The 24,527-nt window shown below is 43.7% G+C and overlaps 1 protein-coding gene across 1 annotated transcript in view; it reads right to left on the bottom strand.

Moving 5' to 3' along the window:
- LOC147703097 (E3 ubiquitin-protein ligase RNF14-like) overlaps nt 1–24,527 on the bottom strand; it is a 138,759-nt gene that overhangs the window by 79,984 nt on the left and 34,248 nt on the right. Inside the window, exons 4-7 of the mRNA XM_086931635.1 lie at nt 19,237–19,755; nt 18,343–18,571; nt 11,447–11,595; nt 5,065–5,195 (exon numbers count right to left, since the gene is read on the bottom strand). Coding sequence (XP_086787761.1) covers nt 5,065–5,195; nt 11,447–11,595; nt 18,343–18,571; nt 19,237–19,755 — 1,028 coding nt within the window. The remainder of the gene's footprint in view (nt 1–5,064; nt 5,196–11,446; nt 11,596–18,342; nt 18,572–19,236; nt 19,756–24,527) is intronic.

Here is a 24,527-nt window from a genome sequence, read left to right as displayed (position 1 = left end):
GAGGACCCCCACACAAAGGACCGGATCTGGGAGTAAATGAGGTGTAGTATGGACAAGGAACCTGTATGGGGAACATCTTGAGCGTGTATGTTCACTACTGTCTTCCAAAACTTTAATAATAAATTATCAGATGATGTTCCAGTAGAAGTAAACACATCTCCTTGTGTTTGCTTTGTTCCAGTAGAAGTGACATTTAGCAGTGTTTATTTTGCCCAAGAACATTTCTCCACCTGCAATGCAGTGCCTAATTAAACAGCGTTACATCCGGAGGTGGCGAAATGTGCTTGGGCTGGCTGAAGAGGTGGATTTGGGGCAGACCCCGTGGAAGAAAAAAAAAAGCAATCACCGCGGGGCAAGCACATCGTCAAGCGTGTGTTGGTGTTTGTCCAGTGGTGAAATGTCCACAAATGTAAAAAGTTGAAAGGAAATTTGTCTGGAAGCTTAACCATTCGGTCCTGAATGATAAGAAATTTAAGCTGAAGGGCACGGCTGAGTTATTGAGCTTTCTTCGCAGGAATAAATACATGGAATTGTTATTGTTATTGTTAACTACAGCTTATATAGCGCCAAATCACCTACAGGTCTCAAGGCGCAGGTCTCAAGGCGCAAGACATCATGTAGCCTCTGCCAGGGAAATACGGTGTTGGTTACCTGCCTGGCCACCCTGACCTACTTAGGGTAGTTACTATGACCAGACAGCCCAGTGGTAGTTGGGCCACCAGGTCATGGGTTTCCACTGGCAGAGCCAGCTGAAGCTCTGCCAACAGAAGTCCAGCAAATAGGGTGAGGCAACCACAAGTTGGGTGGGGCAGAAACACTGTTGATTTACAGTGGTACTCTTGCTCCACTGCACTCTAAATGACCTTAAAAGGAGTTGCTACAACAGTCTTATAATTCCAAAGGGGATGTATTTGGCTCTGATGGCAGGGAAGATGGAGGTCCATGCAATGGGTGTGCTTCTTGAGAAGGAATGCTCGAGAGTTATTTTTGTCTTGGAGGTTGGTGCTTCAAGAATGATACTGAAGTGGTGAGTTTGTGGACCAAGTACTGCCAGGATGACAATTGAGGAGATATATTCATTATGCAGGATGGTTTCAATTTTAAATATGCTCTCGGCCAGTAGTTCTTAAGGTGTGGTCCAGGGATCCTGGGGGTCTGCGATTGTTTAACAACATCAAATAATATTAAAATTAATAAACCAAAAGTAATAAAGTATTTACAAATAAAGAAAGAAAACTGTAAATGTGAAAACTTTTTCTGTATTTGATTGTGAATTAAACAAAATATTTTAATATTTGAGGATTCTTTGGGGTATGCTTGTTATTTTATTTTGTTTGTGTTTTGAGGTTCAAATCATAGAAATTGCTTAAGCCAGGGGTCCCCACCTTTCATCCAATATTGACTCAGTGGGGCTCCCCGGATACCAGTATTGATACAGTGGGGGTCCACAGAAGTAAAAAAAAGTTAAGAGCCGCTGCTTTAGGCTTAAATGGGGAGCTATTTTGAAGGTGATCAGAACTGGCGAAGTGTGCTAAGACTATTGTGTTCCTGAAACTAGACTCGCAGCTGCATGCAGGGCAGTTTTCAAGGGGATCAAGGGAATTTTGAGAATATCTGTCAGTAAGGAGTTTCCTACCCCAATCCTAGATAACACTTGGGACTGTGCAACAGATTTAAAATCTACCTCGAGAATGACATTTTTAAATCCTCTTGTGAGTCTAATCTTAAACTGTGGGCCCTGGCTAAGCCAATTATGTGAGCATGAAGGGTCAGGTTTTTTGTAGGAGAGTAGGGTCTGCTTCCTATGGTCACCCCCACTTTTTGCTGTGATTCTCTGGTTTTTCGACTTTAATGTGGCTGTGGGCCTGCTAATCAAACCCACAGCCTAAGCTGTTCTCTTTCTAAATCGATACCATGCACTTTAGGTGCATACCAGATTGGTTCCTGGGTGACCCTTGTGAGCCCCTGTATAGTGTACCATAGGTACCCAGAGCATAGGTGCACCCTAGGCCTACCAGGGGCTGCAGCATGTATTGTGCCACCCCTGGTTTGCCTTCCAAACTGACACCACAGGTCTGTTCACACAGCCTGGGTAAGGTGGTGTAATCACCCCTTACTTAGATATAGTATACCTATATCTACCTTAACATATTAGACACATATACACCTATAAGCCACTCCTATGGTAGGCATCGACAATCCTGGAGGCAGAGTTCTTGGTTTTATGTGAGAGGGTGCCCTAGCATGAGCTGAGCCCCTCTGCAGCTTTCGGAACCATCTCCTTATAGCTGTTCTATGATATATCCATACCATTTACTCTTAAGTGCATTATAATCCTCGCTGTTAATGCTAACTTTGGTTTGGCTTTATCAAAACATGTTGTGTACGGTGTCAAACACTTTGGAATACTACCCCCCAATTCTGGTGGCGGGGTAGCATTCCACCATTCTAGAGGGAAAAGACATGTAGCTTACTGCTTTACCCGGTTAAAGTAAAACAGAGCCTCAGGATCACAAAATGGATGCTGCTGCCACAGACACGAGTCTGACTTCCTGTTGCTGGGGGAAACTCCAGCAAGGGCGGCCTGTACAATAGGTTTCCTGTCCAGGGAGGTGCCAGCACCTCCCCAGACAGGGGATTTGTATATTGGGGCAGGGAGGGCTGCATTCAGTGAATGCATCTAGACACTGCCTGGGGCACACAAGGTGCTCCATGCATAGCCCGGGTCAAACCAGTTGCTGGGACACTCTAGCCCCAGCTCTGGCGCGAAACTGGACAAAGGGAAAGGGGTGTAACCACCCCCTTCTCAGGTCCACCCATAGGAGGGACCTAGTCAGGTAATCCAGCCCCCTTTCTTAGTATAAGTATAGGAGCTGTGTCCCCAGGACTTTAGATTATCTTGGACATATCTTGGACCTTCGACATTCCTTTCTGACTGGAAGACGGAAGGCATGTCCCTTGTGGTCAAGGAGAGACCACCCTGTGCAAACAGGCACCAACAGCATCTTTGCCAGACTGCAGTTTCAACGCTCCCGTCGGAACCCGAAGACTCTGCGACTCAAGAACTGGATTTCCAGACTTCTCTGACCCCCGACCCACATCCACAGCAAAGCTGAGACCCGTGGCGGACACAAGAGACGTGGGACCGGACATCTTGGACATCCTGGATTTTGCTACCTGCACTCCTTTCCTGAAGCCTAATTAAGTTGTGCATTAGGGTACGAGAAGCCCCGAGCATCATTTGCACCGAAGCTCAGGCCCCCACACTCCGCGAGTGTCCCGTGGGCCCCGCCTTTACATTTGTGCTAGACGCGTCTTCCCGGTTCCTTGCCCATTGGCTAGTGAGCCCCCTGAAGATGCCATCTTGCATTTACTTTGCTTTCCTGGTTGCTCCAGGTTTGCTCCAGCTTCTCTGAAAAGGAGAAGCGCCATAGACAGCTGCTGGGCTGCAACAGAGCCAATCTCGACAACCTGCGTGGGTTGCAGTTGCCAAGGCTTGTTGGATCCAATCCGGATACCGACGCTGCAGTCATCTAGATCCATCGTGGGACAGCTCAAATTCAGCTCCTGGTCATCATCGATGCCTCTTGGACCTCGTGGCTGAAGAGACAAACTCACCTTCTTCACCTTAAAGCACCCGACATCGCCTGTTTCCTTCCTGGTTCCTTCTTGGTCACTGGCTAGTGACCCAGACTCTGTCCCCTCTACTTTCAGGTTCTTCACATCTCTGATACACCCTTGGATCCACCCGGACACTTTTCCTCTGGTCGCCTGCAGCACTTCTTTGCAGCTCTCTATAGAAAACAACGACTAAACCCAATACGAAAACACACCTATGCACCCGGCATCCCTGGGTGAGGTAACACGAGTACTCCGGTGCTCCCGTGGGTCTTGACTCTCGAAGTTTCCTAGTTTAAAAGGGTTCCATCCGAGTCCATCTGGAAGTGTCCTTAATCTGTAACTTTGTAACTTTTACGAACTCCATAGAAAGTCAATAGGAATCCGCTCCTGTGTTTAGACACTGCACACAGCTCCCGAGGGTCTCCTACTTCCTGTCCTTTGGTTGTTTAGTGTAGCCCCAGCGATTCTACAGGCCCTACCTAGGCCTGCTTTCTAATCCTCACATGGTACCACTTTCTTAGTATATGGTTTGTGAGGCCCCTAGGGCATAACGTATACTGTGCAACTTATCATATATTAACTGTGTGACTTGTATTGTATTTCTACCTCTGACCTCATAAAGAGTACAAAGGGGTTGTGTTTAGATTAAATACATAAACATTTGATATATACATTGTGTGGTGTCCTTTCATTTGGTATTCAAGAGATTGTATATGGTAAAACAACTTGCTTAACCCGCCTACTAAAGTCTTAGCCTGAAGACTGCTGGTTCATGCTACCACTAGGATAGCTTTCTATAAGGTTGACTTTACAACCACCATCATTAAGGGTCGATTAGACTGGTGCAAAGTGCCCACTAGAACTAGTGGACATCTAATGCCAGGCTAACTTCTCACATTTTGTTCAGCATAAAATCCAAGAGACTTGACACCTTTACCGATGGTGGGCTTACAGTGAAACTTGTTGTTGGAGTTGAGCCATATTTGCACTGGAATGGGTCAATGAGGCCTGAAGTTGGTCATTTCCATTTTGCATAAGTCAAGCTGGCGATCTTGCAATTTCAACTTTTTTATACCCGTAGGTGCAACGCAAGTTACTCACAAGAAATGTAGGTTATGCAAGACGCATCTCGTGCATTTTGAGCATACACAAGTAACACGATTTTATGGGTGCAAGTTTATTTGTTACTAGAAAATAGCTGTTTTTATCAAATCCATAATTTTAGTTAAGGTGATAGTAGGGCTGGACAGACCACCCTCCCTCTGCTCACTCTATTGAAAGCATAAAAGGGATCCAGTATCCAACCACCCACTGACACCCATACACCTGCGCACCCACGTGCACACACACACACACACACAAAAACACAGACAATATGCCTAACAGAATATTGTTTGTTTATGCTTAGAATGCAAATTTATAAAGTACACAAAGCATACTTACTTGCAGGTGCATTTCTTTCTAGGTGACTTCTCTCCTATAAATATGGTGTAGGGACAAAGAGGAAGAGAACAGGTCCAGCAGAAACTGAGCCAGCAATTGGTACACCATATCGTACGACAGCCTCCATTCTTCTAAAAATGTAATAAATCAATATACACCATTACCCACAGTGTCACATGCTGAGCCACAATATGTCGCTAAATCCAAAGATGAGGGAATGCCAGCTGAAATCACGATGCACCGTACATAAATTATAACCCCAATAGTCTCAAGTGAATTGAAGTGTTTTCAAACAGAAATGGCCTAAGAATGTAATGCTTGTGCATAATGTAGTTGAAAAGCTGTTTATGAGGTTATAAATTCCCACAAATCTGTCAGAATAGTTTTCTCTAAGTGGACTATGAATATGCCCATAGAAAGGAAAATTGTGAAAATGAGCTTGGCATCTTGGTAGATACAGAGGGGTTGAAGGAACACAGGAAAGAGAGAGAGCAAGCTTAAATTTAAAAAAGAAAAGAACAAATCTCGCTATACACTGATGATATCCTGCTCTACTTGGCCTGGCCATACTCTTCCATTCACCATGTTCTGTACATATTTTCTCTTTTTCTGCAGTATTTCGGCTATACTATTAACTGGGATAAGCCTCTTGTCTATGTTCTAAAGGGAGTCCGCCCAACCCTGCCCAGGGACAGTGGGGCTAAAATAGTTATGGATGGATTTTTATACCTCGGAATCTATGCCACAACCAACCCAACAGTTTTTTATGCCCACAATTTGGCTCCTCTGTTGCGCCTTTTTTAGGCCGACGTCCAACACTGGAAGACTCTGCCCTTTACCCTATTGGGCAGAGCCGCCCCTTATAAAATGTTGGCGCTTCTCCGCTTTATCTATGCCCAGCAAAACACATGGTATTTGGTCCCAGCGCACTATTTTGCTGCCATTGAAGCAGAGGTATGCTCGTTGCTCAGGAATAATGGGCTTCACGGAATAGCGTTAACTAAACTCATGAAAGGATGGTACGACGGTGGTATCGCCCTGCCTGCAATCAAAAGCTATTATTGGGCCTCACAACTGGTGGTCGTTAATCACTGGGTGCATCGACTGGGGACTGACCCCGCCTATAAGATGGATAGACATAACATGCTCCCCGGTAATTATCCCAGGGCTATCTATGGAGGGAAACACCAGTCACCTAAATATACCCCGACTTCCACCACAATTGCCATAGGGCTTGCTGCAACAACCATATTGGGGTGGAAGGCTAGAATTACACAAGTTACTCCCTTGGTTGACACACACCAACTGGGACTGTTATTGAAACATCCGGGCTTCAACAAGTGGGACATGATAGGTCTCACCAAGGTGGGCGACCTGTAGGCGAAGGGCGGGTGGACCCTTTTAGCTATCTCCGACGAGATTACCAACTACAGGACGTTGAAACTTTTAGATATCTCCAAGTCCGCAACGCGTTGCAAAGGGCTATACCCAGGGGCACGGAGTTGCCCGCTTCCTCGCCCCTCGAGGATAGACTCTTGGATGACTACCTTCAGGACAAAGCTATTTCTTTGACATACCGTAAAATACTTAACAATACACCGGACACAATGGGGAAAATTTGCAAACGCTGGGTGGATGACATTGGGGATATAGACAATGAAGAATGGCAGGAGGCATTGGCTTCCCCCAGTGAGGTGGCGATCCGCTCCTGGTTTAAGCTCATCCAACTTAAACTCCTGCCTAGAGTTTATTACACCAGTTCAGTGCTTGTAAAAATGGGTGCCCCAAGCTCTGCTGCATGCCGCAGGGGTTGTGGCCAAACTGGTACATTCCTCCACCAATGGTGGGACTGCCCCACTCTTCAGAGATGTTGGGGTAGGGTCATGTCTGCTCTGTCCTCAACATGCCACAAAACCATCGAAGTCTCGCCCACTTGTACCTTCTAAATATCTTAGAAGCTACCGATTTGACAATTGCAGAGAGAATATGGGTTTCCCTTGGCTGTATGGTAGCCAAAAGCAACGTAGTGAGAACCTGGAAGGGCTTTCTTACACCCAAGAGTTGTGACTGGGAGTCCGATATGGATTGGTGCATGCAGGCAGAGAGGGAGATGTACGAGAACAGAGGTTGCCCACAAAATTGGACAAGGATTTGGGAGGCATGGAATGTGCGTAGGGGGATGATATGCACACCCTTTGATGACTCCTCCCCACAGTTGGCGGACCACGGGAAGGAATAATGTCAATATCATTAAGTACTGTAGACACTTGTTTGTAGTATTGAACAAATGCAACATTATGTCGAATATTGTATCAATGCACGGAAACCACTTGACATTCTTGAAAATGTACTGCACTTTGTCCTCTTTTGTTTTGATCTTCTTTGCTTTTTTGGTTTGTTTATTCAATAAAAAAGATTTGAGAAAAAAAAAGACCACTGCCAGATGGTTTAACACAGTCACAGAAGACTTTAATGCAGGAGACATAGCAGGAATGAGTGACAGAAACAGAAATAATAGGCTAGCTTCAAAGACCAGGTGAGTTTTAGGAAGACACATAGATGCCTCATGTAAAACAAATCTATGAGAACAGTTAATGGTAAGCAGATTTCAAGAAATAGTAACTTTGTAATGACCAATAACTGTCAAGGGAACATTCAGCATTTACAAATACAGGCTGAACTGTGAAAGAAAGACTCAGAGGCATAGACACTCTGCACCACATGTGGACTGTCCAACAGCAGACGCAGAGGACATTCTTTGGAACCTCCTTTTCCTCTTCCAAACAGAACTAATCTGCTGCAATGTGGCCAAAAGAGGATTGTTGTGGACCACAAAAAAAACGGGACATTCCTGAGGGGAATTCTTACTGGTGATTCAACAAATGGAGAAGAACAGGCTGCCTGTACTACAAATTCCCAAGTAGCCGTAGGAACAAGTATCTGTGTTGGTTGAGGCATATGAGTTCATTGACCATGATGCACTAGTATGACTGAAGACTCTGTCTTTCAGCCCACCAAGTGGTGCAGGTCTCTATTTCATATGTGATCTCTAAAAAAGGGATCTTTGGATGTATACCTGGGCTATTGAATCTGAGACCTGGGTAGATGCCTTTATAATGACATTGGCAAAATGTCCTAAGCTAGTGGTCAGGATATACATATATTCCATGAGTTATCAGACTAGAGAGATAAATGTTAACTAGACACTTTGTGCACTGCAGGTTCAGCAGCAAACGGCTCTATTGTAGATTGAGACACATATCACAACAGCCTGCCTTTGCATTGACGAGGAGTACAGTGAGGACAAGGGACATGCTGAATTAGTAACAGTGTTAAGAGGTGAAATATTTGGTGTTATGCAGCAGGTAGTCATTGATTTGTAAATAACACAAAGAGGATTCCACTCTTATTATACACGATAGAAAAGAAACTAAATTCTCATGAAGGAAAGCTGAAAAGGAAACACAGGTATCTTGATAGTATTGGCTCCGATCCACACTCTTAGGCCCATATGTGGGGGGCATTACTGTGGTGTTTGTAGTAGAAAGGGGTTGTAGCATATAATCAACTTGATGGGGTCTTAGGGAACTGCCCAGACCTCTTCAGGGTGGACCTCATATAACCACTACTCAGGTGTGCTTTAGGATTGTAACACCGGCGGTCGTTTTGTAGACGAGCTCCGGACCAGGGCCACCAAACATCCTGATTTACACTTGCTAAAATTGTACGATAGAGGACGAGCGGCAGAATCCTCCTGTCGGAACTGCGGGGGAGCAAGGCGAAGACGATAAGGACCGTAAGAATCAGCTGTAGTGGGCACTGTGTGGAGTAAACCTGTTGCTGCCGAGCGCGATTGGCGCCATCTTGGACCCGTAATGCAGAGATCTTAGGAGCGCCGCTGTGGCCTAGTGCAACTGTGCAACGCTGCAGAGGGAGCTGATTGTAGCAAAGTGGAGGAGTGCCCGAAGACTGCGCTAACTCCTGGAGCGGAGCGCCCGGCGGACCCACGCATGGACTGAGTGGCGGAGGAGGGGGCTGTATCGGAGGACACAACGTTACAGTGAGTGCGGAGCGTTGGGGTGGCCCACGTCCCTCTACTGTCTGGCCTTCCTGGCGGGCGCAGCGGGGGCGATAAATGAATCGGACTGCTGGTAGGACCTAATTCATACCCCTACCCCTTTCGGCGAGAGGAGAAGCGGTGAGAGGGGTGGGGAGACTCCACTTTAATCTTGTTTTACCTCCACGCTGGGACTGTGTGCAGCAGATCTTCTCCCCGCATCTTTGCCAACTATGGACGCTGGGACATTGCTAGTGTGAGCAGGGCTGCAAGCGTGTTGTAAAAGTGTAGTAAAGTTAGGACTACTAACTTTAGGACTCCTAAACTGAGAAAAATCCTAACTTTAAAACTTTCAGTTTTCACAGTAGGCATTTAGGAGTCCTAAAGTTAGGAGTCCTAACTTTACTACTCCTAAATTGAGAAAAATCCTAACTTTAAGACTTTCGGCATTTACAGAAGGCATTTAGGAGTCTTAAAGTTAAGAGTCCTAACTTTACTACTCCTAAACTGAGAAAAATCCTAACTTTAAGACTTTCGGCATTCACAGAAGGCATTTAGGAGTCCTAAAGTCTGGACTCCTAATTTCTGTGAATATCGAAATGAATAAGTGCCTTCTGTGAATACCAAAATGAGTAAGTGCCTTCTGTGAATACCAAAATGGTAGTAAGTTTAGGATTTTGTCTAAAGTTAGTCCTGTGAATCGGACCCATAGTGCTTTATGTCTTGACGAGATCAGGGAGACCTCTGGGCTTCATGCAGTTCTTGGGAGCACTTCAGGTGTAGTGTTGAAAAGTAGGAAAATTTTGGGTACAATGCAAATGTGGAGGGAGGGTACAGTTGGTGGAACGCAGAACAGTGGACGTTGCAGAGAGTGAGAGGATAAACACAGCCATCCATGTGGGTATCTATCATCTTTCTGTATAGATTGTTATAAAAAGAGGCAGTTAGTAATGACGGCTTCACAAGGGTTACTGTTTCCCGTAGGTCGGATTTCATTGCAGACAATGCAGCACATGCTTCTCTTAGATAGTGCAGGGAAATGGGTCATGAAACTGTCACTGTTTTCTGATGTATGATAAACCCTTTTTGCATTGTAACAAGAGATGCTTCAGTGCATGTAGAGAACTAGTTGCAATGCAGGTGAGAATGGCAAGAAAAAAACTGTACTCCTTTGTAAACCAAAGGGCATTACTTTGGTCATATGAAGATGCCTCTTACATAGCCGTAATGCAATAATAAATACATTGAAGGAGAAGCATGTGACCACAGCCATAGAAATGCTCCTCCAAAACAGTATGATAAGGAAATTTTTTTTTTTTTTATTTGCTCATGTATTTCCACAAGTAAGTCATGCATGCTTGCATTAAAACTCTTTGCAAGCTTGTATCTGCCTTGTCCCGTACTTGTCAAAAGCCCATCAATGTCTCCGGTCGGCTTTGTCTTCTTAATATCAGGGGGGCTACGGATTTGTCGAGAACTGAGAGGTTGTGGGTCTCTTTGAGTTATATGGTGACGAAGCGCAATATAGTCATAACATGGAAAGTTGTAGTCAAGCCAAGGTTCACTGATTGGGAATCAGACATGGATTGGTGCATGCAAGCGGAGAGGGTTATCTACGAGAGCAGGGATGCCCACGTAAATGGACGAAAATCTAGGGCCCTTGGAATGTGAGTAGAGGTTTGCTATGTACCCTCTTCAGCGATGCTTCCCCATTGTCCACGGATATTGATGCTTTGTAATGTTTTGAAGATGTTTAGAACTATGAAACATGTGATTCAGTAGCGGTCAGTGGTGGGAGTAGCTGCTGGGCGGAGACGTGGGGAGGGGCAGGGTGGGAGGTAGTAATCTATGGATTACAGAGGATTACAGGTAAGTAAACATATGAATAAATAAAACTAATTTTGTTGCGTGCACTGCATCGCATCGCATTTGGGAATGCAGTGCGCGCAACGAATTTCATTTTCGAAGTGGATGCCAGCTGCTAATCATGTATTCTTAAGAACAAGCCTTGTGAGGTTCCACAAACAATACTTAAATTCCTCCAATTCCCTCCCCTGTTTTTCATTTTCATGCAAAAATCACCATGCAACAAGCATATTTTGAGCTCAGGTGGAAATCTTAATTTCTGATATATTAGAGTATATGGGCAATAACAAACTATTCAGTGGGCTTGACGAAGCACACCTCTGGGGTATGATCTTAGCTAGGCAATGCCTGACACACGTGTGCCTTCTTGTGAACAAAAACATTCATTATCTTACTTATTCATTGATTCAGTCATTTATTCATGGAAACATTACATGAAAATATAGGTTATGAACTCACCTCAATGTTGACTTTACACTGAGGGCACTTTTTGCATTTCTTTTCGATACATTGGTTACTAATCGCTTCTTCCCATTTCTGGAATTTACGTTGTTTGCGACTTAAAGGTGTATGTGGTAGAAAAACAGTCTCTGCTTCATCATCTTCTTCTGTAAATAAATGTATGAATGATTGAACCTACATTAAGGAATCCTTGTATTAACAAACTATGTCATGAATGGTGTTAAATATGGCATCCCAATCATGAAGACACTGCATAATTCGGTGTGATTCATCATTATTTTCCTTTGAGTAGTTGTGACCTAATACAGACATAGGAATGTTTTACTCAGCAGTTTCCAAGAGTAAGACACAGGTACCTCAGATCACAATTCTTAGACATTGAAAGTTTTAGTGTATGTTGCACCATATTGCAGTATACTCTCTTTGATTTGATTAAATGCTGAGCATTGGGTGAGATTGCTATATATATTCTTGATTTCTGTGATTTGGTCACCAAGATCAATAGAATGTTCTTTAGTATGGATGATTTCCAGGTAGTCATCTAGTCATCCCCTACTTCCGACCGTGCAAATTATTTTCTAATACATGATGTCAGGGCTCCATCTCCGTTAGACGCCTTCTCTTTTAACAAGTTGTTCCAAATAAGATTTTTACAGTTAACAGCAATCATTCTATCACTGTTAGCCAATACATTGGTCTTCCACTGATAATGTTTAACATTGATAACTTGCCTTTTAGGATCATGATCACTCTCTGGTCTTTGTGTGATAGCATAGTTTTTACACAAGTGAAAATATGACTAATGCACAAATGTGTAATCTATGGCAGTGGAGTCCCTGGGTCCTCGGAAAGTTGGTGCAGCTAGTTTGTCTTCTGCTAACCTCCTATTTAACGCTCTAAATCCTGAATCTACCATAAGATCATATGAATACCTAGTTAGAGTATTGCTGCTTTTGGGGTTTTTTTGTAAAGAGATTTTTGCATGGGGGACATTGTAGCTCAAATCTTGTTCCTCAAAGCTTGCAAGTTTGTTCACTGATGGCAATAGGGTTTGATTGAAGTCCTCTGTACGGTGACTAAAATAATTACCATATGCAACCATTGTTTGCTCCAATTTCTCAAGTGTTGTCCGGTTTCTGTGCTTGTTTTTCACCAGTTGGGGAGGAAAGTAGATGTTTATGATCAATAGCTCTGTGGCAATTTGGTTTGTTAGAAGGACTGGCAATATATATTACAAGGATGTTTTTACTTTTTCACTTGTCATACATTATTACTGAATAATACTGTCAATCTTCCACTCGGCCTTCCAAAAGCATGCTTTTTTGCTTTAATTTCATGTGTAGTATAATTTTTAATTGTTAGATTTACACATTGGCAGGTCTCCTGAAGACAAATTACACATTGGGCCCGATTCACAAAAGTTATATAAGACAAAATCCTAACTTTACAGCTTCTGTATTCATAAAGCACACTTAGGAGTAGTAAAGTTAGGATTTTGTCTCAGTTAAATTTTAGTTTTGGTATGGTCCCTACAATGGTGGGGAGCACACTGTGTTCTCTAAATACCGCTCACACACCAAAAGGGCCCTTGGTGTCATGCTTCATCATAGGGGTCTTCGCATCCCTCTACGGAATGCGGCGTGCTACTAACCAGCCACCGCGCGGGAGCACTGATGTAAATACTATGGGGCCCATTAGGATGGCGGGCGGATTGCCCCCGCCAGGCTGGCGGTAGCCACCGCCGACCTGGGGGGGGCAATCCGCCCGCCATCCTCACCTAAAGGCCCCCCTGCCATATTAGTATGGCGGGGCGGACCGCGGCGGACGGAAAGACAGTCTGCCGCTTTTCGGCCCCGGTCTAATATGGTGGTGGTGTCTATTAGACACCGCCAGCCATATTAGGATGGGCCAGAACAGATGACTTTCCGTGGCGGTGATACTGCCATGGAAAGGCATGCGGTCTTCACTACGGGGGCCCCCTGCGGGCCCCTGGAGTGAAGGAGAGGTGGGGGGTGCACACGGGGGGTACCTGTGGTACCCCCCTGCATTTGCATTAACAAAGCGGCAGGCACCGCGCGGTGCCTGCCACTTTGGTAATGCAATTGCATTTTTAGCATTGTGGCGGGCGGTGCTAAGAGCACTGCCCACCACAATGCTAAAAATGCAGGATGTGCCCGCCACAGTGGCGGGCGCATCCTAATACCCCCCACGGGACACCCGCCCTTATGGCGGGCGGTCCCAATGACAGATAGGATGGCGGGCGGACTAAGTCCACCCGCCATCCTAATGGACCCCCATGTGTGGTGCGTGAGGGTATCGGATAATCAGTGAGTGGTGGGGTCAAAAAATGTTAAAAAATACCTGGCACGTGAGGTCTAAAAAAGTTTTTATTGGGCCTCCGTGCTGGTATTGCTAAAAGGGGTGTGGTGGAGGTATTTTGTATTTAACGTCGTATTCCGTAGAGTTTTGGTCTTAAGTTTTACTTAAGATCAAAACTTACGTTTAACTGAGACAAAGTTTTGGTCTTAAGTTTGTTATTTCAAATGTGCTTGGTTTGCATCATATAGACATCCAACGCGTTTTGCCCAAACATGGGCTTCTTCAGGGCAATAAGTAATTTTTGCCAAAGTCTTGCCAAGGGGAAGAGGATCAGTGATCCTGAGATCAGTAACGCGTCCAATACAGAACGAGAAGTGTCAATATAACGGTCTCAAGGCCAGGAGACTGCCTGTACAACAGTAAGGTGGAAATCCTAGGTCAGTGGAAGGGTAAAATGCCCAGGTTTATCCGATATTTCAAAGGATTAGTGTGATTTGTAGTGTCGTGTTCCTCGTAGCCATGTCGGGTCAAATGTCTGATGTGTAGCGGGGTTGGAGACCGTCTCGAACCCTTCCGGCTTGAGAGTGCTATAAAAATAAACTTTGACAGAACCACTAACAAGATGGTGAAGTCAGTTGGGTAGACAAACAAACAGAACTGGATGTCGTCCAGTGGGTACCGTTTAGCAATAGAACTAGGACACAACATTTATTCTCAGATTTACCATTTCAACAAAAATGCTGGAAATAAACATTAAATAAATTTACCAAATTAACTAGTTCAGTTAGATTTCTGTGAATGTGGCCATGTAGTTCATCCTCACCTGTAATATCAATAGTTTTCCTCCACTGCAGTGAAAATAAAAGTCTTCCTTCCCGTAAATAGTCCAGATGGAGCCAAGGAACCATCACTTGCCCATTATATCTGTGTTTTATTGTCATAGCTGATATCTAGGAGACATCAGGTTTGAATGACCTGTATACAAGCAGAGTCTATTTTAGTTGGACGATGCCTCTACTATCAAATTAACAGGTTTTATGGCAGTTTGTGTCAACATTATCAGCCTGAAAGTCTCCGTCACAAACTCTTCTTAAAGGCTAGTTCCAGGGGAAGATAGGTAATGCTGAAGCATTCTGAGCTATTTGAATATACAATAAATGGCGGTATCCATGACATGAATCAGCATTCATTTTTTATTTTTAGGTCTCGGCTCGCTGTCTCCTTTAAAGACATGTTGTTGACAATCAATGGGCTTCAGCCCAGCAATAGGATTCCCATTTGTTTGCTCCAATGTTGTTCTCCTATTCTTCGTTCCCGTTTGTCCATAGCATGCATACATCATGCTTCTTCTTGAGATTGCCCCACCCCTAGAGCATGGACCAAGTACTTGCATCCATCCATTTCTGCTGTTTTAGGAGCTACTTCTTTTCTTTGTCTTCTGAGCATTCCACAAGAGTGCTTGTGTTTTTATCCCCTCCATCTCCTCCCACCTACCCCATTCTTTTTGCTTCTTTCCATCTGTAGATTGTGCTGAAATGTATGTCTTTTATTATTCCCTGTAGTGTAGTTCCTATATCCCTGATAGGCTCTGTGCATTGGAATAATATACACTATAGTTTTGACATGGGACTAAGGTCAGTATGTCTCTATCGAGTACATTAAACTTAATTACTTGTGTGTGCCAGCTAACTCAGAGGTCACTAGAAACTTCTTGAATAAACAAGACGGGATTAGTTTCTGACAACCGCATAAACATGACAACTTTGTTTCCCTTAGAAACAGAACAGTCTCAGAATTGTGGAAACAATAGATAACAGTTTCACTCCGTCAGTCGTGCATGCTTCGTTTCGACAGAGTTTACACAGAAATAGATAGACAGGCGTTTCAATAAAAAGGGTTTATTGAACAGCCTTATTTCTCGTGCAAGAGATATGAACTGCTACAATCGTATGACAGAATGCGAAGTATAATACATACAGCGTTAGAGGTAAGATAAAATAATAATGCAATAGCATGGTTTGTAGCTATGACATATATTCATAAAAATACATACATAAATAACACAGGCTAAAATGTGAATACTCATCTGGTGCTTCTAGCTAGTTCTACCCCAGTGTACCTAACCTAAGTGTAGTGAGAAGTAGGTGCTGTTTTTCTATAGTCTTGTTGGGCTATAATGTAGATTGGTGTTGCCAAGATTTGCCAAAAGTCACTCTAGGTTCTTGTCCCCACCATACCTTAGAATGAGAGAAGTTGGCATCTGTTTCCGGGTCTCGATCTCTAACACCCCGCAAGGGGAGTCAGAAACACTGGAGCTGGATTCTCTGCAAGGAGGATGACAGCATCTGGTCAGTGCGTCAGGCGGGGACTCGACTTCCTTCCGAACTTACCGTGGGGAGCCGTGCAAGTATGCAGCCGAACCGTGGTTCACTATGGCAAATGAAGGTATATTTATACCTTGAAGGTGTTTAGGAATGCCAGTATTGACGTAAAAGTCGGGCAGAGGGACGTCATGAATGAACCCCTAAGAAACAGATGTTCATGCATAATTAATGAGTTATTGGAGAAATCAATAATCCAAGCAAGGGGAAGTCCTAAAGGCTTTAGAGTCTAGTTTTCCAAGAACTCATTGTGACGTGGATGGACGGATGTAGGTGACCATGCCTGTATTAGGTTAGCAGGGATAATGCCTAAATAAGGGTATGATTTCTATGCCTAAATACGGGCAACGCGAATTGTGCTTAAAAAAAGGGCATAAATCGAGAAACCTATATACGGTATCTAAATCGACACACAACATCCCCTCCTCAGTGGTTGCCTTAGCTCATGTTTCTTTATCTCCCTACACGTCCACCCTCCCGTCGTTTCTGGACAGGGAAACAAAGACAACCTTAGTATCTTATTGTAATGGTTGCAGGACATCATTGCAGATAAGCTGCTGCTGCTGCCATGGTCTAGAAGGAGCTATAAAAAAACTTTCTTTTTGCCCCTCATGCCAATGCACGTTTAAAATAAACATGCTACCAGATAGAAGAGCTGTAGAAACGCCACTGGCTCACTTAGTAAATACAGATGACTCAACAAGCCTCCATCAATCACCATGACCCCGCCCCCATCAGAGCCTGTGTTGAAATTTCAAAGCAGTGGTAAATCAAACCGCCTGAAGCAGGAGTCATCTCAAGACTCCAGTGCTTGCAGGGGAGTCAGAACAACTACTGGATGTCATTTACACTGTTTTAGCCAATTTCAGGGGTGAGAGGACAGAAAAGAGAAACAACATTGTTTCACCACCCATGAAGGTGGCTCCCTCAGGCCTTTAGCAGATATGCTGCCTGCATCAATCTAAGCCCTGCAGAGATCACTAAACAATATAGCCATCCGATGTAGACTGCCCCACGCTTAGTTGGGCATGAAGTCAAGCTTTAACTCCACATATTTCAACAGAACGCCACACAATTAAATGAAATGCAATTCCACAACACACAAATCCACACCGCATAATTCCATTACACACAACACATTTCAACTTCTCAAAATTCCACACTCCACAATTTAACTCCACATCATTTCACTACATGCCACGTAATTACAATCCAACAAATTCAACTCCACATATTTCCACTCCATGTCACATAATTCCAGTCCACACCACATAATTACACTCCATGCAAAACAATTGTTCCACACCACATAATTACACTCCATGCAAAACAATTAAACTCCAGATTATTCCACTATGCATAATTTCACTCCGACCTATATAATCACACTTCATGCCACATATTAACACTCAACAAATATCCACTCAGCTTCAAAGCACATAATTCAACTCCGCTCTATGCCCCACAATTTCACACCACACAATTCCACATCATGCAACATAATTCAACTCTGCATACCACACAAAACTACATAATTCAACTCCACTCCATACCATATAATTCTACTCCTCATAAATCTACTTCACACAGCAAAACTCCACAAAAATAAATTTCACACCATGTCACATAATTCCACTCAACATAATTTCACTTGCCATACAATTCCACACACTGAAATTCACCTCCGCACAATTTCATTCCACAACACATGATTCTACTCCAAATCACATAATTCCACTCCACAACATGTCATTCACTACACACCACATACATCAAATCCACTCACATGAATCTGCATCATGCCATATAATTCAACACATTACTCCACTCAACTACATGCCACTCCAAAATACACAATACCACTCTGTATAATTACCCTCCATGGCACCTAATCCCACTCTAACTAATTTCACTACACTGAATCCCACATAATTGCTGTCCACATAATTTCACTGCACACCGTGCCACATAATTCCACTACACACAACTTCACTCAGCGCCACATCTCGGGTTGCTGAGACCTATTGGCTTTGTCAGTGCTTATTTTAAGAAGCCATTTGAGAGAAACAACAGGTAGTCACTGGAAATGGGACATATCTCTTTTTAAAAGGGATTCAATGAAGTGAAAGCCAAACAAACAAAATGGCGGATGATCTTCGTTAGTAACCTGGTTTGACATAGTAATAAACTCACCTTCAGGTTGTGCGCAGGGTGTGACGCCATGGTAGGTCATTCTGCAAAGGTCACAAAAGGCATAGCGGCAGTTGGAGCAGATTCCCATGGTACCTCCTGGTTCCTTCATCACTGGAGTCTGGCAGTTCAGCCGGGGGCAGTAAACCACATCTGCCATTGAGTTTAAGCTGGACTGCAGAAGAAGGCGGTCATAGCGCCAAAACAACTCTTCTCCGACCAGCTCCTTGACCTGCAGCAAGACAATTGTTGCCCCGTTAAATATATGGGTAGAAGATTATCAAGACGCTTCTACATGACCTTTACTAACACAGATCATGGAAGGATATTCCATCCAGGTGGAGTACCATCTTATGAAGAACCTCCTAGCCATGCTGTGGGGTCAGAGGAGGGGATAGGAAGAAACTAGGGACACACAGGTGAGCGGAAACAAAAGGGGTGAGCAGAAACAAAATGAAGGGATCCAAGCGGGGGATTAAAAAAAGAGAGGTGGTTAGTACTAATTAGGGCGTTAGCTTTTGTAAATTTGGTCAAAGAGCTGAAAGTGTAGCTCAAGTTCAAACTCCATCTTGAATAAATGTGTTCTCTGAAAATGGCATTTGCAAGCAACGTTTTCATTTGATAGTGGTCTGGGAAATGTCCTTCAGATGAATGGACACCGCATGTTATTGTAATTTCGTTGGGGACCTCTAAAATTTGAACACAAACAATGTGGATACGGTTAAGGAATGTTTACAGACATTTTTTATTTCAGATTCCCTTTTTTTCAAGAGGAGGTCAGCTTAGAACATTTAGCTTCACTTATGAGTCCAATCAAATACAATTAGAAAAAACTAGACTTGTACAGGAGATATAGCAATAAAATAGTAATACGCAGACAGAAAAGGGTTCAGTTACCTGAGATGGAGTAGAAATGGAGTCACACGTGGGTTCTGGACATCTGAGCAGGTGCACCAGGCCTTCTGTGATTTGAATTTCGAAGTACTCCTTGAGACAGTCTTTACAGTAGACATGCTGGCACACCTTGAACTGTGTGCAGTCAGTGCCAAGCTTCTCGGAGAAGCAGATATTGCATGTGTATGCTTTGCTCTGGAAGCTTCTCAGCTGCTGAACCTGATCAAAGTCCAATATGTCCCTTATCAGACTGTCCAGTGACTCTGCCTCCTGCACAGCTCTCTCATCAAGAAAGTTGCATGTCGCCGTAGATTCAGTTACCAATAAATCGGACTCTTCTTTCAGTTGGGTCTCATGTCTCTGACTGTACATCCCTTCACCGTACACTGTGACTTCATAGGGTGATGTGATTTTCAGATGCCTTAGAGTCTCTTCTTTTAAAAACCGCATCCAAGTAAATAAAATGACAGAGCCTTTCTTCTCCTCCCACAAACTGTCCAACTGCTTGCAAAGAGATAAGAGCTAAAGAAGATGCAGAAACGTGTGTTGTTTATAACAAATATCGCACCTGATTCAACCACTTCTAGCACTGCAAAGGATTTGCTCATGAAAAATTGAATTATTACAAATAACCTCTTTCTGATATACATTTCAAACACATTACATCTATAAATAGAATAGTCACACAGATCTATTTACGGTGGGGAGCCATCAACTAGGCTTCCCTGTCTGGGACCGCCATTTTAGGCACAGACATATATGGTGTCTTCGAACACAAACAGAGAATTAAATCTTGTCAATTTTCCATGAGAGTGAGAGACCTGCATGGTCTGATGACCATTACATTGATACAATTTTGCCTCAGCAACAATGTCTTCATCTTCAATGGCACCTTTTATGAACAAAGATGAGGTAGCAGAATTTGTGATACGTCTGCTCCCATTTATAGAAATCTATAGATGAGGTAGTAAAAGCAGGCAGTGGCAAGGAGTGACGATCACAGTTACACAAATTTGAAGTACATTCTGTTGTCTACATATCTTCAGTTGATATGGCACAGCTGAATACAAATATTACTTTTTACTTTTAGGCTGTTTAACAACTATGGAATCTTCAGCTTATCTAACCAATGGATGAATCTAGCATCAGTTACCTGAAGAGATATCAGAATAGATACTATACATGGTCATTTAAAAATCACTGCCACTAGCGGCAGAAATCCTTCAGTAAACACTGAAATATGTTTTTCTTCCCATTACATACGAGGAATGACTTAAGCTAAAAAGAAATTGCTACATGGAAGAATCATTTGTGAAATACACAGGAAACTGTGCCAACAGAAATGCTGCTTCATAAACTTGGTTCTGGGAGCCTAGGTCAGAGTAAACTTCATTATCCCTAACTGAAAAAGTAGACCGTCAGGTGAAAATAGCAAACTATACTTTACAAAACATTAAGGTAGAGAAGTAGGACACGTGAGAAATATCTTGCACAAAACTGTCTGATACAAACAAAAGATGGACTCACAAAATGCACTTGGCCCAAATCTATCAACAACCTTTAGGAAAAGTGAATGGGTCACTTAGAGCTAGGCATGCAGGCAGCACCCAGAGCACTGCTCATGACCTCATACATGAGGTCACAAATGGCATTTAAAGCCCTTCATGCGATTGGTCCCAACTATCTTAGGAAGCGTATTGCTTTCTATGTGCCACGGAGGTCGCTGCGGTCAGCGGACTTGGCCAAAATGGAGGTGCCTGTGGTCAAACGTGTCCGGATGGGAGGCCGATCCTTCCAACACGTGACAGCTTGTTTGTGGAACGAGCTCCCACTTTCTCTTCGGAAAGCGAACAACCTCCTGGCTTTTAGGAAGGAGTTGAAGACTCTGCTCTTCACTAAGTAATCCACTGCGACTGTAGTGTGTATGCCTTTGGTTTCTTGTCTCTCTGGGCCTCTTTGCTAAAGCGCCGGGACACCTTTTTGGGGTAGCCGTGCGCTCAAAAAGTACGGCTTAACATTAACATTAACATGATTCTTTGATGAAATCACCTCGCCATTGACATCATAGATTACATCACATTGGACCATTAATTGCTAGTTCGCTGGTGTATGTCTTCTTATTTACTGATGACGTGGTGCTATTTGTTGTTATTGCATATCACCGCATCTTTATCCTCTCTCCCTTCGCTAACATAACCCACTGCACATAGTCTTTGGTGGCCCACAGTGTGGACCTGGTGAAAAGCCAGACCTTTGGCCAGGACCTACATCCAGCCCCTGTTTGGAGATATCCCCAAGCATAGTCTTCGCCCATGCTTGGAGATGGGTGGGGAGACGGAAGGATTGAAGCTAGGCTCTATGCCAGATCCTCTTATGAACATAAACCCCAATGCTCTGCTTTCGATCTTGCTTACTAAAAATTGAGCGCAGGTGCTGGGCTTTGCTTGGCCTATGCAAGCTTCCCTGATGGGCACCCAAGAAAATACTTTCAGTTGCAGCTAGCCAATCAAGAGAGCTGGGGTCTGGTGACCTGGATGTATCACCACAAATTACCATTGGACGATTAGAGAAAATGCTCCCATGTCCAATGGGGTTTCTTTATATTTTCAAAATGTTCTAGGATTGCAAAATGTCACGATATATTAAAGTCTTTCTCAGATAAAACCTTTGCAGCCCACCCAACAACATTTTGGAATGCAAATAACTCAGCAAGTACTGAACGGAAATACACGAAATGAAGAAATGGCCTTATTCTGATTAAACTAAAGTTCTAAATTCACAGTAAGGCTGGGGAATTTTCATTTAGTAAACAGTACTATGAGAAAAAGCATAAGAAACACAACTTCACTCCAACCTACGAACAGAACTGCACAGACCAAACTGCACATAATTTTACATGGTGACATTTGACCTCTAAGCCTAATTTTTACATCAGTAATAATAATGTTTTCTAACTTTTGTGAGTACGCTTAATATACTCTGCATATTGGCCTTGAGCTTATTCGGTAAACATTTTCCTAAGAATGAAAGGCATACTTCGACAACTTTCTCTACAGCTTCTTGTCAGTGCTTCTTTCCTTTGGACTATTGGAACAAATGGAAAGCTGGATTAAGCTTTGAAATGTAACTTGGCCAAAAACTGTACCCAGCAGGTTCTGGGTAACCAAGCTCAGGGCATGGCCCACAGCCATTTCACGATAGCACAGATCACTGGGAAAAGCCAGGGCCTTTCCCTTCAGGGTCGTGAGTGAGGGAGCTTAGGTCGCATAGTTTCTGGCGCAGAGATCGGCGCAGGGTATGACGCAAATCCAAATTATGAAGCCCAAACTCACCAGCCCCATCCATAGGCCATGTCCTACCGGCTGTTCAGCGAGGCACTGAGCAAAGGTTTGGCCAAAGTGGATGCTTTGCATCCAAGGCTTGTTGATCACTGTCAAAGTGCCCACATCTTAATCACAATGTGAGGGGCTCTTTTGCAGAGCATAACTGTTGTGAGTCTGTGCCGGGCATGACCAAAGCACACACTAAGGGGTATTGAGAACAGGTGGATTAGGAGCAGAGTGTGGCAAAAGGTAGCCATTTGCCATCATTGAAGGCTATTGCGAACAGACAGTTATGTTTGGGCTCTGTGTGATGGCCAAGACTCAAGGTCATGAAGATACAGCAGTCAAATTGAATCGGCGCACGATTCAGTCAAACGCCTTTATCAGATTGTCACACACCTATCGGGACAAGATAAATCCGTCTGTGTAGATGCTACTCAAGATATGTGTGATTCTCTGGCAATTTACTTCCAAGGAAAAGTCTGTGATATCTATTCACATTTTAAGACATAAACTACCAGTGACTCCCTCTTACCACCTCCACTAATAGATCTTAAAGACAGTCATGAAACTGTTACCTCTGCTACTGACACCAAGGTTGTTCCGACTTTCCAAAATTTAGCCAGGTTTCCCCAGAATTGGTATCCCACCTTCTTACCACCATTAACTCTGGCTCCCCAGATGATCCTTGCCCTCCTTCTATATTCAAGCTATCTCCTGAGATTATTGGTTTCAAGCTTATTGAGATCTTTAATGCCATGTTCGAATCAGGTGCATTCCCTTCCATTTGGAAAAAAACTGTTATCAAACCTCTTATCAAAAAGAGTACTCTGGATCCCACTAATGTCACCAGCTACAGGCCCATAGCCTGTCTTCCTTTTCCAGCTAAAATTGTGGAAAAGATCATGAATGCTCAGATCTCAGAATTCATTGATCAAAATAACTGTTTGGATGACTCTCAATTCGGATTCAGGAGAGGACATGGCACAGAAACCGCCCTAATTAAAGCTTCCGACGAAATCAGGAAGATTTTAGATGGAGGGGGGGGCAGCAGTTCTTATACTGCTAGATCTCTCGGCGGCCTTTGACACGGTCGATCATGTTACTTTGATTGACCGTGTCGCAGCAGCAGGAATATCACATGGTGCCATATCCCTTCTTTCCTATTTCCTCGCCAATCGTGAGCAGTCCGTGTCCTTTGGCAAATTGGCTCGTCACCATTTGTCTTGCCTTGCGGTGTTCCCCAGGGATCCTTGCTAAGTCCGACACTTTTTAACATCTATGTGTCTGACTTAGCGAGGATCATTAAATCGTATCACCTGGCATAACATCATACACAGACGACACTCAACTGGTGTTAGCTGGCAATAACAATGGAGAGAAAATGGCCCACAATGTACAGCTTGGAATGCTTGCAATAAGTGCGTGGATGACTGAAAATTGCCTTAAACTAAATTCCGAGAAAACGGAGGTGATGGTCTTTGGCAACCTCTCTCCGCCTGGTCTCCCACGTGGTGGCCAGCAGATCTTGGACCTCCCCCCACTCCAGTTGCCACGGTCAGAAACCTGGGGGTCATTTTTGACAGTAAATTGTCATTTAAGCATCATGCAAACGCAATGGTCTCCTCTTCGTTCTTCACTATAAGAATGATTAGGAAACTTATCCCCTACCTCTCCATCAACGTGGTTAAAACTCTAGTCAGCACTCTGGTGATGTCACACATCGACTATTGCAACGGACTCTTTGTTAATGCCCAAGAAAGAGTATTGAACAAGTTGCAGTTGGTGCAGAATGTGGCAGCCAGATTGATTACATGAACACCTAAGTTTAAACCAATTTCTAAAATCATCAGACAGCTCCATTGGCTGCCGGTAAGAAACAGAACAACATTTAAAGCCTTATGCATCACTTTCAAAACTATTCATGCTTCTGGACCAGCATTCCTAAAACAAACTTTATGCCCTTTCATG

This window comes from Lissotriton vulgaris, chromosome 7 (genome assembly GCF_964263255.1).
Source record: "Lissotriton vulgaris chromosome 7, aLisVul1.2, whole genome shotgun sequence".
NCBI lineage: Eukaryota > Metazoa > Chordata > Amphibia > Caudata > Salamandridae > Lissotriton > Lissotriton vulgaris.
The sequence above is the reverse complement of the archived record's forward strand: the minus strand, read 5'-3'. Positions and strand labels throughout refer to the sequence as shown.